We start from the raw sequence: 18,161 nt of genomic DNA, 5'->3' as shown, positions 1-18,161 counted from the left end.
AGTAAGAGATTCTCTTCAGACACTTATAATTTTAAAACTTGATCAGTTATGTTGGTTTGAAGACATGAATATAGTTGCAAATTTATTATCTGACTAACAGAAAGAGTATAGTATCTGAACACAGCTGCCTGGACAAGTCTCTATTTCTGCAAATTCCATTAAAGCAAATAATTCAATTGAATAATTCCTGAAATTTGATGTTTTCTGGTATTAGCTGATAATTATTTACTGGAACTGGATGATCCTTGTGGTCCCTTCCAACCCTGAATGAAACTATGAAACTATGAATTTGACTAGGTGTAAATGTTGCATAGGTTTGACTTCAATCAATATCTTTTACAATCAGTGTGCAGTTTAATACAACACTTGACAACAAAGTAGAGGTAATGGAAAACATTGTCTAAATACCCATCATCTAGAAGTTATTTTAATTGTTTTTTCCTTTATTTTTAGAGTTATTTCAATAAAGAATTATCATCCGAAGATAAGAATTATCACTCAGATGCTGCAGTATCACAATAAGGTAATGTGATGACCAAAAAGTGTCTCTTCCCAGACATGTTTTTGGCTGCATTACAATCACTCATGCAAAATTTTTCTAGGTCCTCTAGTGGTGTTTTTCTTTCCAAAGAAAAGCATCCTAATAAGCCTTATGTGATCCAGTTGCAAGGTGATTCAGTTTTTTTGTGGGCAAGAGACCTTATCAAAATCCAGGAGATAAATTATCTAGGATTGAATTGCCAAAGCTACAGTGTCCCTGGTTAGTATTGATTCCAGTGACATGTTAACCAATTAGCTTCTCTAAGCTTTGCTTATCTTACTACACTAGGGCTACCCAAGATGAATTGGTGGCCTCTTGGCAAGTCATCTGAAGTCAATTCAGAATTATTGTCTTATTGTAGATCTATTGTGGTTTTCTTTGTTTCTTGCATGACAATATAGACCTGAAATTGCCAAGTAGCAAATACTTAATTTTCCTTATTTTGTGTTTTTTTCCATATAAAACATTACTCAGTTGCGGAATTTGTTGCTAAAAATACTGTGGAGATCAAAATTATAAGTCCACTTTAGAAAGGAATTTTGTAAGTTTTTCGTGATAAATTTGTAGCCTTTAAGCACAACAAAGTTGATTCATTCAGTCCTGAGATGTGAAAGGTCATAAACTGCTGATGAATGGAGCTACGAAGAATATATCAGAAGACTACTCATATGTGACCTGCTCTTTTAATTATTTCTAAAATCATCAACTACTGGCCAGTGTTGGAGAAGAAGCTTGGCTGAGTAGACCTTCATTCAACGAAATACACAATAATCCTGGTACCTGGGAGATTTGACTGCTAACAACTCCTTATACCTGTAAATTGGAACTAGAACTAAAACAATTACTGTTGCTTGTGGTGTCCTCTTCCTGTATGTGAATGCAAGGAGCCTGCCTTTTTGTAGAATACAAGCAAGGTGTTTCTCTGCTTTAAACAGGTTCAGACGGGAAGATCTTTTAAATGTAGTGTTTTCCCTTTTTATTTCCAATGAACACATCTTGATTTCAGTAAGGCGTTTGACCCTGTCTCCCACAGCATGATCCAGCAAAGTGCTCTTGTGGCCAAGAAGGCCAATAGTATCCTGGGTTGTATTGGAAGGAGTGTGGTCAGTAAGTCAAGAGAGGTTCTCCTCCCTCTCTACTCTGCCTTAATGAGGCCACATCTGGAATATTGTGTCCAGTTCTGGTTCAAGAAAGAGGGGGAACTGCTTAAGGGAGTCCAGTGCAGAGCCACAAAAATGATTTAGGGAGTGGAACTTCTTCCATAGGAGGAGAGACTGAGGGAGCTGGGGCTCTTCACCTTGGATAAGAGGAGACTAAGTGGTGACCTCATTCATGTTTATAAATATGTAAAGGGTGAGTGCCAAGAGGATGGAGCCAGGCTCTTCTTGATAATGCCCAGTGACAGGACAAAGGGCAATGGCTGGAAGTTGAAGCCTAGGAAGTTCCATGGAAACAGGAGGAAGAATTTTTTCCCTGTGAGGGTGACAGAACAGTGGAACAGGCTTCCCAGGAGGGCTGTGGAATCTCTCTCTCTGGAGATATTTAAGACCCGCCTAGATGCATTCCTGTGTGATCTGGTATCGGTGATCCTGTTCTGGCAGGGGGGTTGGACTAGATGATCTCTTGAGGTCCCTTCAAGCCCCTATCATTCTATGATCTCGAAGAATAGCTGTTACCAAAGCACTGAACTGTGACACTAAGTTTCAGGGGGAAGCAAGCAGGAAGGCCTCTGTATTTCCTTGTGTCTATGCAAATGTACAAGGTAGATGAAAGAGAGAATTGGTAGAGTTATGTCAATGACTGAACAATATTTGTACCTAACTGACCAGTGTCAATACTAGAGGTCTGTCAGGATCAGCTATTTTCTTTGTTCTGTCCTTGTAAGTAGCGGTCTTAGGAAGAAATTTGGATTTTCACTAAGTGCTGTCCTTCATGATAGAAAGAACGAAATTGAAAAGACAGATGATGTTGTATACCTTATTAAATGACAATGTTATGTGAAGGTTGCAGCATCACATGAGTTGTAACCTTAGTTATACTGGATTCCTGTGTATTATGTATGTGCTTTACCAGTCAGAGAGTAGCTCAATGTACTGTAAAAGGGAAGGAAAGGAAAACTTTACAATAGTCTGTGGTTTGTTCAGGTGTGAGGATGGGCCTGGGAGAGTGTCACAACCAGAATATGGCTTGAGAAATGTACATTTTTGTGTATAGTAGGTAAGATTGAAGCATTTCTTACCAGGTAATTTAACTCTCAAATATTTGGAGTGCTTCTGCCTACTCAGAAAAAGCCAAGTGAGTAATAGAGAAGTAATTCACTGCTGTGTCCCTCTGTATTGTACTGTTTTTCAGGAAATATTTCTGGTTCTTCACATATGGGATATTTTTGTTTGTTTCTTTCTTTCTTTTGCATGCCCATCTGCTAAATATCCCAACTTTGTTTGTTTGTTTTACAGGCCCATCTGCTGAATATCCCAAGCTGGAACTGGAAAGAAGGGGATGATGCAATCTGTCTTGCTGAGCTCAAGCTGGGTTTCATAGCCCAAAGCTGCCTGGCACCAGGCCTTTCAACAATGTTAGCCAACCTCTTCTCTATGAGATCATTCATAAAGGTAATGTCTTGTTTCATTAGAATGTATTAGTCTTCAATTCAGTTTGTTAGAGAGTTGAGTAGAGAGCATGACTCCAATATGAAACAGATAGGAATACATTAAGAGTTTTTGTAAGACGAAAAATCCCCAACAAACTAGTGTGCGCTTCCATACAAAAGTTTTCTGCTGCAAACTGAGCTGTGAGCCAAGTTCTGTCAAGTTGTGTTTTAAATTTTGTTTAGCAAGTGTTCAGCCTTGAAATTATTTTTCCAAGTATCATCCATTTGTGGGGAGATATTTCTGGTGGTTTGTGTTTTGTTTTGTTTCATACAAACAACGTATTTGTCTATGAGAAAGGCCCCTGCTGCTAAACCAGAAATATAATTTATATATGTCCCATATAGCAAAAGTGTGCCCAGAAAAAGAGACCTTACCAATTGGGTCTTTCATATCAAGTAAGCGGTGGATCTCTGATTGTGAGAGTAAATAAGGAACATGTGTTGGAACTAAAGCCTGAACTTTGTAGAGTTATAAACAGAATCATGTACAGATATACCTCAGTTTGTATTCAGATGTCATCTTCAGATGACACTGAGTGAAAAATGCTACAGAGTAGTTCATTGGGAGAATGTAAGACTCTGATAGTACTGGTCAAAAAAATGTCTGCCAGCTAACCAGGAATGAATTTTCCAGGTAAGTAAAATGTATGTCATCATTTCCAAAAATCTCTGTTGAATTCTAAAGCAAAGTAAACATACAAGAACCGAGACATTTCTTCATGAGAATCCTATTTGGTTGGTGACAGCAATTTTTTTAATTTATCTGGTTGATAGGATGTTTCTGCAAGCTGCCTCACTCTAAACACTGTATCTGAAAGAGAACATTTACTGAATGATGGCTGTGTTGTAGGAGGGCAGCTACATTGATTAGAATTGTTAAAAGAAGACTCTGAAAAGATGTCCACTCCCTAAAAGAACTAACACCCTTTTTCATTTAGAGCACTGAATTTAAGTACTGTCAGACCTTTGTAAATTCCTCAGGTTATTAGTGGAGTCTCCCACAGGTTAAGAAACCTCAAAATATTATACTTATTCCTAATACTTTCCTTTTGGTTTTAGCAATGTGATCTCATAGGGAATTTTTTTATGTTCCATTTGGCACCACATTGAGCTAAGAGGAAATCAGCTCAGAAAAATTCAGGTTCTGTAAAACTCAAAGGAAGAAAGATTGATTACACAACAATGATATATTAAGGGAAAACCCAAACTTTACACCTATAAACTGTATTTCTGTTGTCCAGATGAACTGGTATCATTCTATTAATAAAGGAATTGCTGCTCTTGATTTCTTTCAAATGTTACCAAGGACATTATTATCTAAGAGATCTGCCTGAATGTAATTTTGATCATTGAGTCTGGGGGTTAAAAACTGTTGTGGTTAAAACCTATCTGCTATTTTCAAATAGTATCGGTCCTTGTGATAACAGGATGTTTGTTGTGAGAATTGAAGTCTACTATGGAATGCATTTTTCAGTCAATCATTTCAATTTACCAATACCAATCTGTCTTTTGCATTATGATAGGATAGAAATGCTGCCCTGTTTTGTAAATCTTGGAAGTATTAAAAGTGGAGCCTGTACGCCTTTGAATAGAACTCCTCAAGGCCAACATCTTAAGCAGAATTGGTTGTCATAGTATTTCAAGAATACGCATCTTCTTTCATCTGATACAAGACTTATTTGATGTTTTATAAAATATACTCTTTCAATACCAGTTTTAAAAGACATCTTCCATGCAGAAAGAACTGTGGGAATAGCTGGCTGAGGCTGTAAATTGTTTATACTGCTAAGGATATGTGCTAGCTTTAAACAAATAATGGAACTGAGTAAAGGTGTAAATAAACCAGATATTTGAATAAGCAGTTTGGGTGGACTGGAAAGGTATGATAGGGGAATACAAGGAAATATTTAAAACTTCCAATGTACAACAACTTTTCCACTATGAATCAAGAATAATCTGTGTGTGCTTTCTTTTTATTCTCATCTGTGTTACTAGAAAAACACCTACAATGCTGTGGAGAAGAGCTTTCATTGTGCTATAAAGGAATTTTCATTGTATTACTTCCTTCTACCATCCTTTCTCTGTTTTTTTCTTGAAAAATGTAAAAGAAAAACCCTAAGTCACTAGCATTAGTTCTCCATCTTGATAGCGAGACTTAGATCTTGACTGAAGAGAGAGATATATATTATTTTCAGGTTCAGATATACTCTCATGTAGTTATTTGCATCAATACACTGAGAAGGGAATGCTCTGAACAATATAGATCAGTGGGGGCTACAGACCTCATGATAATTTCACTTCCAGGGGGTAGATCTGGGTGTCTTAAGGTTAGGGTTTGTTCCCGATAGCACTAATGGTTGCACATGCAAGATATGCATTGCTTTTTCATATCTCTGTCACCATTAATTTATAATGTGGTCACCAGTAAATGGTAGAGCATGGTACATTAAACACCAATTGCAATGTCTTGTTGTCTTTCTGGAGTGTTGCATTTACTCATCTTGCCAATATACTAGCTGGAATTATGCTAGTTACTTAAGTGATAAAAATAACAGAATAATGTGCAAAATTTTCTCCTTAGGATCATGCAGAGGAAAGTCTTTCATAAATACTGATATTCATTTTATGTAATGGAAGGCATGTGGAAGTGCCTTTTCTCACTGCCTGGTGATGTGCTTGAGGTGTACAATATTTAATGAGCAAAGGAGATAGAAATTAAAAAGAGGAATAGAATTGTCCTTGATCAATTAGTGTGTTCTTATTTGGAAATAGAATTCTCCTTGATTAATGTGTTCTTATTCAACATTTATACCCTTGTGAGTGTTGATCTCAAATGCAGGAGTGCTCTGTAAAGGAATCTGGAGAGGCTGGATCCATGGGCTGAGGTCAGTTGCATGAAGTTTAGCAAGGCCAAGTGTAGGGTTCTGTACTTGGGTCACAACCCCATGCAACACTACTGGTCTAGGGAAGAGTGGCTGGAAAGGTGTCCAGCAGAAAAGGACCTGTGAATGCTGGTTGACAGCTGGCTAAACATGAGCCAGCAGTGTGCTCAGGTGGCTGAGAAGACTAACAATTTCCTGGCCTGTATAAAGAATAGTCTGGCCAACAGGAGGAGGGAAGTAATAGTGCCCCCGTACTCAGCTCTGGTTCAGTTTAGGGCCTCTCACTGCAAGGAAGACATTGAGACATAAGGTCTAACAGATCATATCTTAACCATTCCAGTTATTGGCTAGCATTAAATTAACCTTCATGTAGTATCTGTGAAATTTGATCATTACTTTGTGGATGAGTTTGTTTTTTTCCAGTCCTTTCTTGGTCCTTGACTAGGAACTAGCACTTAACTGTAAGTCTAATCTGCAATTCCTTCCTCCAAACCCATCTGCCTAAAAACAAGAAATCAGGGGAAGAAAGTAGAAAGGAAAAGCATGTTATGTATTTGTATTTCTTTTATTCCAACTCCATGTGGCATTAATCCAAGAATCCACAAAGTAGAAGAGAATTTACAAACATGGCCCTGCTATCATTACCTTTGTTTTTTACCAAGGCTGCACTTTGTTTTCTGTGTATAAAGAGTTGCAGATCAGCAACATTTGCAAGTCTCACATAAATAAAAGAGTCATTAAAAAAAAAAGTGTTACAGCTTCTCTGTGGTGGAGAATAACACAATGAAAATCCCTTTTAGCAGCCTACATGGTCTCTGAATGGTAAAACAATTTCTATGGAGGAAGTTTCTCTTGATTGTTTGCAGCCCACTTGTGAGGGAATGTATGATTTGGAACATCTCCATACTGCAATTTATTCTTGCAGTTGTTTACTTCTCCAGAACTAAAGTATCTGGTTACATGGTGGCCTATCAACAGGAGAAGAAAATTCAACAGAAATAAATTAATTAATTTATATTTAACTGGATTCCTCAAAGGTTTTCAGTTCTCCTATTTTTTGGAACATTTGCAGTGTCAGAGAATCACAGAATGTTAGGGGTTGGAAGGACCTCAAAAGATCATTCAGTCCAACCACCCTGCCCGAGAGGGATCACCTAGAGAAGGTCACACAAGAATGCATCCAGATGGGTTTTGAATCTCTTCAGAGAAGACTCCATCTGGGCAGCCTGTTCCAGTGGTCTGTCACCATCACAGAGAAAAAGTTTTTCCTTGTGTTTCTGTGGAATGTCCTGTGCTCCAGCTTGTACCCATTGTGTCTTGTCCTATCTGAGGGGCTCAGAATTGGACACAATATTCCAGATGCAGCCTCACCAGGGCAGAGTAGACTGGGAGGAGAATCTCTCTTGACATTCTTTTGTAAGAGTGCTTTTTTGGCCAGTTGTGCATGGGAAAAGATAGGTGAATTACAAATTGGTACTCAGCCTTCAGAATAAAAATGCAACCATGAGAAATACTATACAAGTTGTGTCAAAATAGCTGTGAAATTCTTAGTTTTTACATATTGGGAAATAGTTTTTCCAAGTTCTGAGGAAAGTTATATTGTACTATAAAATAATATATAAGTAATAGTAATATTTAATAGTATAACATAACAATAAATTCTGTTTAACAACGTAGTATTTAACCATAACAAAATTATTTGAATTTTGTTTTTATTATTTTAACTTCAGTCATTTTGTCAAAGCACACTATTGTTACTCTCAGCTTTGTGCTGTTCAGATGTGCTTAAGCATGTCACAATCAGTAGAGAAGGTCGGAGTGATATCGTGAGTTGTGGATGAGGCTGCTGTAGGGGAGAGAGGCTTTTAAGTTGTAAAAGAATTTGGTAAGCTCAGCATTGATTATAGCATTTCAATACAAGCCATGTGTGGACATTGTATGAAATTGATTATTTTAACATATACTATTAGCAGAGCTGTAGCGCATACTTTTTTCTAGAACACTGCAACCATAGATGTTCAGCTGTAGCTGCCTTTCTGAAGACTTTAAATGTGGCTGTTACTTTACTTCCTGGTGATGAGTGATGCAATCCTGGTTTTCCTCACTGATCTTAGTATGTGTGACAGTACTGTACTGTTTGTCTTCTCCTCCTGATATGGGCTGCTATTGGATGACAAATGAAGGCAGGAACCCCATTGCCATGTGGCAATGAGATTCCAGAAATGATGAAAATCTCAGAAGCTCTCCCTAGAAGTCCTTTATTGCTGCATTGTAGAATCCTCATCATTACAGTCTCAGAGTCCCACTTACAGCAGTAGTCCAGGATACCTTAACAGATGAAGCAGCTAGCAGAAGTCCCAAGTATATCCCTAGCAGCATCCCTACACCAAAGCCTTAGCCAGATGAAGTAGCAAACTAACATCAGCAGAAGTCCCTAACAGCCCTAACCCCACAAACTACCTTATAGCTCAGAGTGGCAGTTTTTATATTCTTTGTTACCAGTCCTTAACCAGTAAAACCCAACCACAAGAACTTTTCATGTTAATGCTGTTTAAAACAGCTGTAGTTTGACATGACAGAAATAATTATTCACTTTAAGATGATTTTCTCTAACTCATTATTGCTGAATAGCTACAAATTTAATTCAGACACCTTTACCCAAGTCACTTACATCCCATGTGTTAGTCTTTTTCTTGAATACTGACAGACATGTACCTTTATATTGTCATTTCTAATTTATGTTCATAACAGCCCTTATACTCCTCCTGCCGTACCATAATGCTTTTACCAACAAGAAAACATTTTGCTGCTATATGGCATTTTATATCATTGAATCAATGGCTGGTTATTATTCAAGGCAGTAGCAAGTTTATATTTTTTGACTGAATTCATTTTTAAGAACTTCTGAAATGCTGAGAGCTCTCTATGTAATGGGGAAAAAAAAAATCTGTCTCATAAATAGCTAGTTTCCATTACACTCTCTCTGTGACCAGACAAGCAAGAACAGCAATATAGATTAAAGCACTTGAGTCTTACCTGCACTGATTTATGAAGCATCCCTTTTTTTTCTCTTTCATTGGTTCTGGCTACGTCTCTGTTTCCTGCAGGATTAGTATTGTCCTCTCTTGACACAAGAAAGAGTCAGCTTTGTGAAAAGCTGGAGGTACGAGAAAAGGACAAACTGTGAAATGCTTAAGAGATCTATAGTTGTCCAAGTCCTTCTCTAGATTCATTGGCATTTGCTACTTGAACTTGGGTAGCTTTGAAAATTTCAACCAGTATTTTTTCTTAAACTACTTTTTTCATTATGTCAGATTTTTTTGGCCTTCACATCTACCTCAATTCTGTCTGACTTTCTTCCCTGTAAACTGTATAATGGGCCTACCTAAGCGCTGGAATTAAGAGTTTCTTTATATTTTTGCAAAGAATAAAATATAGCTGTTAGATGTGAACTAAATTGCAAGATAAGTATTTCCATGATCTTAAAAAGCTTGTGCCTTTTTATAGAAAATACAAATCTCTCATCTCTCAATCTCTTTTTTCTTTTTTTGATTGTTTTTGTTTTGTTTTTGCCATTTATTCAGATAGACTCTGCTTAATGAAAATGTGGTAATACAAATTGTAAAAAATAAATAAATATATATCTCATTTTTTTCCTAGTCTGGTATATTTTTCTCTAACTTTACACATGCTGAATTAGAATAGAATAGAATTATGCAGGTTGGAAAAGACCTTTGTTTTCGGTGCTGTGCATAATTCTTGCAAATATCAAGTTCTCTGTTCACGCTATCTAGCACAGGGAGTGAATAAAGCCAAAAGGTAATTACATCCAGGAATGTCCTATCGTGATGGAAATTTTTGCTCTTTTTAAATGTGATGTATTACATAGGGAAGCAACTGTTCGATGTGAAGCCTTAGATATTTTAGGCTGCATGTTTGTGGTAGTTTGCCTAAAAAGGTCTCATTGGGAATCAAAGTGAGACCTCAGGCAAACTTCACATGAGGTCACAAATCACAATGTAGGGAACTGGGATTTCAACAGGGAACAGCACCAGTGTATGCCACATTTGCCATGTCATCTAGCTTTGTATTTGCTATTCTGAATTATACTGCTATTCCTGCTGGTAGATAATAAGGAACTTGATCCAGTTGCCTTAATATATGTGTTTGATGCTAGTTGAAAGACCTTATAAAGTTATCTCAGACAAAAGCTTTATAGAGATGCCATGGCATCCACAGATCCAGAACAGCAGCTGGAAGCTAGATAGGATTCCGTGCGGGTCTCAAATATCACTAGAAACTTGACACAGAAAATATTATGAGCTTTTGATAGTAGTCCTGCAGCACTCCTGACTTCCTGGCCTTCATATCTTCAACACTGAAGTTGGATTTAGCAGTAAAGGTTTTCTCCAGTTGTCCCAAAGCACTGATGACCATTGAAGAAACTGGTTTAATGCATTTCTCGTATTTTCTTGCTAGTTATAGATGCTGAGGAAAAAAAAATAATTCTGATTTTAAACAAAGAGTTTTGACTGCTGATCAGCTTCTAAACAAGGTGAAAATAATTAAATCAAGAGACTCACTTAACAATATAATGTAACCATTTAACTGGAGAATTTTCAGGAAGGTAAAACTGAGAAACTTTTTTCCCTCAAGATCTCTACAACCTTACTTCACCTCATGCTGAATATGCTTGCCAATCATTAAGTGTATTGTTTTTACTAAGGATATTTGATTCTCAGACTACATAGACTCTTTAACGATACTGAAAATCATGTAAAAATATGCAATATTAATTGCTGTAGCAGTCTACTGACTTATTTGTTAAAATCTGATTCATATTTAAGCAGTTGTTTGTAAATATTAAAGAAAGCTTTTGGTTTTACTCAGAACTCTTCATCTGTGTTTCTGTGTTTTAGATTGAGGAGGATACGTGGCAGAAATACTACTTGGAAGGAGTTGCAAATGAAATGTATACAGAATATCTGTCTAGTGCCTTTGTGGGTTTGTCCTTCCCTGCAGTTTGTGAGTAAGTAGTAATACATATGAATGCACATAAGTACTTACTTTCTCTGAAAGTGAAATCTAAGGTTTCTGTACAAGCCTTTTTCACTCTGCTGCAGTCCTAATGTTGCTATGTCAGATGGGATAAACATGGAAGTATGCCAAACATTGTAATGATGGTTTCCAGAAGAGATTTGGAATTAAGTGATTGTAAATGAAAGCATAATGTTTCCAGTGTTGAACAAATTCATTAGAAATCCATTTCAACTGAGTTATTTATTCATGAGTGCTGTCCTATTGTTTCTTACAATGGTTCCCATTCTTTGAATAGTGATTGTCAGTGTCACCATCTTGGCTTTTGCCTCATCTTTGGAGCTGGTTGCAAACCACTTCTAAATATTGAGATGTGGCAGGGAAAAAAAGTCTACTCTGAAATGAGAAAAGTTTACTTGAAGCATAAAGTATATAACCATAGCATAACCCAGTCTTGAGACTGAAAATCCTTATATTTGTCCTAGAATGATTTCCTTGTGAATAAGAGGTTTTCATGCACACGTTTTCTGTCTTAAGTACTGTGGCTGCAAACATAGGGTAGTTTAGGAGAGTCATATTTCCTCTTCTCCTGGCAGTGTTCAAACAGTTAGAGAGAAACAGATTCTACTCTGAAGAGTTTGAAGTCTGACTGGGATAACATAGAAAATCTACAGATTCTGTTCATAGAAGAGGAAATAGAAGTAATAAGATACGATCTATTCTGTAAAGGAAAATGATGTTGCTTGAACTCCTCTCATTTCTCTTAACTTTTCTGATCCATGCTGTAGCACAAACATATGTTATTGCATAAGAATGAAGCAGAAATAACTGTTAGACCAATGTTACCTGTTTAAAAAACTCTGTTTTTCTGAGGAGTAGCAAGGACAGAGCCTAGTCTTGACTTTGCTAGTAAAATGGAAAGGCTAACAACGCATCCATCTGTATTAAGCAGAATGTGACTAAGAAATTGAGGGAAGTTGTTTATTACTATGAGCACAAAATTTTTCCAGGATATCTTGAAATAGCAAATTTCATAATGTATTCTACAAATTATATTCGGAAGTAATGTTAATTTGTGTTTACAGTAACTACAATATGAAAACCTGCACATGAAACCATTGTCAGAAAAGCTTCACAGAAATATGTGACTGAGACTGTGTTTGACATAAAGCTGACATTCATGTAACTGTGCTGGTAGAGCTGAGATTAGGGATGATCGGGTTGAATGCTTGTGGATAAGAATTAGAGGGAAGACCAGCAGGGCAGACACCCTGGTTGGAGTCTGTTATAGACCACCCAACCAGGAGGAAGATGTTGACGAAGCATTCTATAGGCAGCTTAGGGCTGTCTCAAGATCTCCGGACCTTGTTCTCATGGGTGACTTCAACCTGCCTGACATCTGCTGGGAACTCAACATGGCAGAGAGGAGACAGTCTAGAAGGTTTTTAGAATGCATGGAGGACAGCTTCTTATCCCAGGTGCTGCGAGAGCCTACCAGGGGCAAGGCTATGCTTGACCTCCTCTTCACCAACAGGGAAGGGCTGGTGGGTGATGTGGTGGTTGGAGGGTGTTTGGGGTCCAGTGACCACGAGATAATTGAATTCTCGGTTTTTGGTCAAGCCAAGAGGGGCGGCAAGAAGACCTCCACTCTGGACTTCCGGAGGGCAGACTTTGGGTTACTCAAGGAACTAATTCAGAGGGTTCCTTGGGATAAAGTCCTTAAAAACAAAGGGGTCCAGGAGAGCTGGACCTACTTCAATGAAGAATTGTTGAAGGCTCAGGGACAGGCTGTGCCAATGTGCCAGAAGATGAGCCGCCGGGGCAGACGGCCAGCCTGGATGGTTCATGAACTTTTAATGGAACTGAGGGAAAAAAAGAGGGTGTATCACCTTTGGAAGCGAGGGGAGGCAACCCACAGAATGTTTAAGGATGTTGCTAGGTCTTGTAGGAAGAGAATTAGGGAGGCAAAAGCACACTTGGAACTTAAACTGGCCTCTACTGTGAAGGACAACAAAAAGTCCTTCTATAAATACATTAATAGTAAGAGGAAGGGGAAGGAAAACCTCCACTCCTTGGTGGATACGGAGGGGAACATTGTAACCAAGGATAAGGAAAAGGCAGAGATACTTAACACCTTCTTTGCCTCAATTTTTACTAGAAGGGCAGAACGTCTTCCTGACAGCTGGTCTGCAGAGCTAGCAGAAGGAGCCAGGGAGCTGCACAGTTTCCCTATGTTCCATGAGGCGGTAGTTGGAACTCTCCTTAGCAGCTTGGATCCCCACAAGTCCATGGGACCAGATGGGATTCATCCTAGAGTGCTGAGAGAGCTGGCAGATGAGCTGGCCAAGCCACTCTCCGTAATTTTCCAGCAGTCCTGGCTCACTGGCGAGGTCCCAGAGGACTGGAAGCTGGCCAACGTGGTGCCCATCCATAAGAAGGGCCGGTTGGATGAGCCAGGGAATTACAGGCCTGTCAGCCTGACCTCAGTGCCAGGCAAGATCATGGAACAGGTCATCCTGAGTTCAATAACACAACACTTACAGGATGGCCAAGGGATCAGGCCTAGCCAGCATGGATTTAGGAAGGGCAGGTCCTGCCTGACCAACCTGATCTCCTTCTATGATCAGGTGACCCGCCTGGTGGATGTGGGGAGGCCCGTTGATGTAGTCTACCTGGACCTCAGCAAGGCCTTTGACACCGTCCCCCATAGCAAACTGCTGGCCAAGCTGTCAGCCCATGGCTTGGACGGGAGCACACTGCGATGGGTTAGGAACTGGCTGGAGGGCCGAGCCCAGAGAGTGGTGGTGAATGGTGCCACATCCAGCTGGCAACCAGTCACTAGTGGTGTGCCCCAGGGATCAGTGCTGGGCCCTGTGCTCTTTAACATCTTTATTGATGATCTGGATGAGGGCATTGAGTCCATCATCAGTAAATTTGCTGACGACACCAAGCTGGGGGCAAGAGTTGATCTGCTGGAGGGTAGAGAGGCTCTGCAGAGAGACCTGGACAGGCTGGACAGATGGGCAGAATCCAACGGCATGAGATTTAACACATCCAAATGCCGGGTTCTGCACATTGGCCACAACAACCCCATGCAGTGCTACAGGCTGGGGTCAGAGTGGCTAGAGAGCAGCCAGGCAGAGAGGGATCTGGGGGTGCTGGTTGATGGTAGGCTTAACATGAGCCTGCAGTGTGCCCAGGCAGCCAAGAGGGCCAATGGCATCCTGGCCTGCATCAAGAACAGTGTGGCCAGCAGGAGCAGGGAGGTCATTCTGCCCCTGTACACTGCACTGGTTAGGCCACACCTCGAGTACTGTGTCCAGTTCTGGGCCCCTCAGTTTAGGAAGGATGTTGACTTGCTGGAACGAGTCCAGAGAAGAGCAACAAAGTTGGTGAGGGGTTTGGAACACAAGCCCTATGAGGAGAGGCTGAGGGAGCTGGGGCTGCTTAGCCTGGAGAAGAGGAGACTTAGGGGTGACCTTATCACTCTCTACAACTACCTGAAGGGAGGTTGTAGACAGGCTGATGATGGTCTCTTCTCCCAGGCACCCAGTACCAGAACAAGAGGACACAGTCTCAAGCTGCGCCAGGGGAGGTTCAGGTTGGATGTTAGGAAGAAGTTCTACACAGAAAGAGTGATTGCGCTATGGAACGGGTTGCCCGGGGAGGTGGTGGAGTCGCCGTCATTGAAGGTGTTCAGAAGGAGACTTGACGGGGTGCTTGGTGCCATGGGTTAGCTGTTTGGGTGGGTTGGATTGGTTGATGGGTTGGACACGATGATCTTGAAGGTCTCTTCCAACCTGGTTTGGTTTATTCTATTTATTCTAATAATCAATAAAGTAAGGGCATTTAGTAAAATTTAGAAACATGTCTAAGTGTTGGAGCTCTTCTCAAGAATTTGTTTATCTGAAGGCTTAATTGTGTTTCCTAGTTTAAAGAAAAAAATTTCTCTCAAAATTTCCAACAGTTTAATAGCTCTATTTAATTCAGTTTAATTAAAGTACACTGAAAATTAAAATGTAGTGTTACATATTAACGAGTAGGTATGTAGGTATTTTCATTACTGTAAGAATGGGCTTTGCCATTTCCAGAAAACACAAAACAGCTTAGTGTGATGAACTACCCACAAAATACATAGGCTTTGAGAATAGCTTTTGTATTTTAGCTTTTAAAATTCAGGCTGTAAATGACATTTTAAATCGCTGAAACTAAATAAAATGTGCTGCTTCCTTGGGTTATTGATCTTAATTGCTGCTCTAGGAATGTGATTGTTTGGTAAATAAGCTGCTATGCAGTTTGGATAACATAGACAAACATCTCTTTCTGTGGAGATGGGACACTCATTAAAGTATTTCAAGCTTTGGATGTCAACATCAGGATAAAGAATTACATGGAAAAGGAAGTTAATATCAGTCAGCAAATATTATTTATAACTTTATGTGTATGTATTATTTGAACATATTTCCGCCCATAAATTTTCAATATATGAATATAATTTTTATTATTCTCTTGACTAACAACATGTTAGACTAGGTGTGGATGATGCTTATTGAAGAGGAAACTAGATCTTACATTCTTGTCTCTGCTCCACAACAGATTGTCTTCTGAATATATTCATTTTAGTAGCACTTCCCGGTCTGAGTAACTCCAAATTAAACTAGTCTTTCCCACAGTAAGGACAGCATGGACAACCTGTATCAGTCACGTTCTTGCTTCTATGTTTGGATCATTCTCTCCAATTAGATTTCTGACTTGTCTTAGAGGGTGAAGTAAATCTTAGGCACTTTTCAACTCTTGAGAATTAAAGTACACATAACATGATCTGCAGAGGTTTTCTGCCTCTCTGAAGGAGTGAGGCTGGAGGAGTCCTCTTAAGAGCTTTTTCCTAAACTTAGGATATTATTCAACATTGCATATATGTGTCAAAATTTTAGACTCAACAAACCTAAGCTCTGCTCAGGTAACAGCCAAGATGTAAGACAGCCTCTAGATTTACATGATTCTGACATGCCAGAAACATCTCCTGTATTTTACACTTTCCTCCAAGCTCTCTCAGAAACTTTCCTCTGGGTCACTCCAGCAAAAGTTGGCCACCCCTACAGCCAGCAAATCTGTGCTAAGTGGTCTCTACAGGCATACCTGAGAGATAGCAGGAGCTAACACATGAAAGCAGATGTCAAAAGGTCCAAGAGTGCTCCCTAATTTCATCTCAGTGGAGACTAGCCTTTTCACAAATATAAAAAGGCTGCTTCAGTAGAAAACTATCTATAGATCTGTACAGAGGCCTTACAGCCTTCCACAGTTCTTTCTTCTTTAATGCATTTTAAGTATGGAAATGTGTTGCTGTGACCAGTGCTTACACTGTGGTTCTGGATAATCTGGTTTTTACTACTCTTGGCACAAGCTATAATTACTGGGTTAGTAACTACTTGACAAAATTTGGCTTATTCTTTCAAGACTCTGTATATGTGGCAGATGTGTTTTCTGTCCATGCCTAGAAAAATAATATTATCCACTTTTAAAAAGCAATCTTGGTTTCTTTGTGCTTAAAATTGTGGTGAGTTGAAATTACCCCCCAAAATAAAATTGCCAGACCATCTCAGCTGGAAGCAAATGAAGCTATATTTACAAGCAAAACATAGAAATATGAAATGCAATGAATATGTACAAAATGTACAATATTTACATATATTTACAAGTTATAAACAACACAATAAACCCCCTGGACAAAACTAGAGGTCTATCAATAGCTTCCCCCTCTCCTCCCCGCCAGACAAGGGAGCAAGAAAGAGCAGAAAAGCAGAGAGTAGCTTGCTAGTACTTAGTCCCAACAAAGAAATTCAGCCAAGGTCAGTATCTGCTAGAGCAAAGAGCTGAGAAAGTTGTATAAAGGGACTTTTTCTCTAACTTTATGTTAGTTATCCAATCAGTGGGCTTATTTAGACCTTATCATTATTTCCCCTTTACATCCGATGGTAATTTATTTACATTCTCTCTCTTTCTGCTTGATTTGTGGAAAATTTCCTGGGCATAAGCCTAAAACTGCCACAGAAACCTTTAATAGAGCTCTTTTAGGAATGATGTCATTACTTAGATTTCTTATTCCAACATGATGAACTTTAATGGGAGACAGAAAAAGCAGTGGAATGATAGTTTTGTATAGCAGAAGAGTACACAAAAATAAATATTTATGAAAATCCCTAGCCAAATGTGCACTGGAGTAGGATCTATTCCTATTCCTACTTCACAACACTTCAATTACAGTTTCAAATGAGGAACCAAGGTAATATTTGATACGGGAAATACAGAAGAACAAAACCAATGTAGAGTTCTATATTGACATTTCTCGTAGTCACTGTTTTTGTAATGTATCAACAGGTCATCAACCAGAAACCATTAAATACTCAGCTCACATTCTTACTGCCATCCTAGTAATGGTAGTGGTATCCACTACTGTGAATAGCAAATAGGTTTGCTCACCTCCTTTTGGTATTGTTAGCAGCCACTAACTGAAACTGGTACATGGTATTTAATTTGTGTGAGGTGCTTCTGTGTGTATATATGTGTATATACAGACAATAATGGTTGTTATTGATGTATGTTATTGTGGGTGATACGTTACTGTGAGAGACAAAAGTCATGTAAGTGAACCTCACTATAGAAGTGGAGTATTATCTGTTCAGCAGACAGTTCCTCATTTTCTACTAAGTATGTGACATGCAGAATATGCAGATTATTGCTTAATTTGCTTTAAGAAAATGAATATTATTGTAATATTTTAAAAAATGCTAATAACACTGAAGTAAGGAAGTTTGTAGAGAAGCACTGAACACTGGAAAAGTTAGTGTATGACACAGAAGATGGCAGCCATCTAATGGAAAAGGGACTGGTAGAATAATTTGTGACAAATCCATAGAACAGGGAGTAGCATTGAATTTGCATATGCTTCAGTCACAGAATTGGAAAGTGGTTTTAACTTGTGGTGGTGGTGGTGGTTTTTTTTAAATGATTAGTTTGTTTGTTCTCACAGAACCTATTAGCTTGAAATAGT

The 18,161-nt window shown here is 38.9% G+C and overlaps 1 protein-coding gene across 20 annotated transcripts in view; it reads left to right on the top strand.

The window, feature by feature from the left end:
* KCNMA1 (potassium calcium-activated channel subfamily M alpha 1) overlaps positions 1-18,161 on the top strand; it is a 410,890-nt gene that overhangs the window by 277,285 nt on the left and 115,444 nt on the right. For all 20 annotated transcript variants that reach the window (XM_068139897.1, XM_068139896.1, XM_068139895.1 and 17 more), the window contains 3 exons: positions 454-523; positions 2,998-3,153; positions 10,993-11,102. In XM_068139897.1, the coding sequence (XP_067995998.1) occupies positions 454-523; positions 2,998-3,153; positions 10,993-11,102 (336 nt within the window). The remainder of the gene's footprint in view (positions 1-453; positions 524-2,997; positions 3,154-10,992; positions 11,103-18,161) is intronic.

Source organism: Melanerpes formicivorus, unplaced genomic scaffold (genome assembly GCF_026170545.1).
Source record: "Melanerpes formicivorus ecotype bairdi unplaced genomic scaffold, bMelFor1.0.p_v2 SCAF_6, whole genome shotgun sequence".
NCBI classification, from domain to species: Eukaryota; Metazoa; Chordata; class Aves; order Piciformes; family Picidae; genus Melanerpes; species Melanerpes formicivorus.
This window is presented reverse-complemented; position numbering and strand designations above follow the sequence as displayed.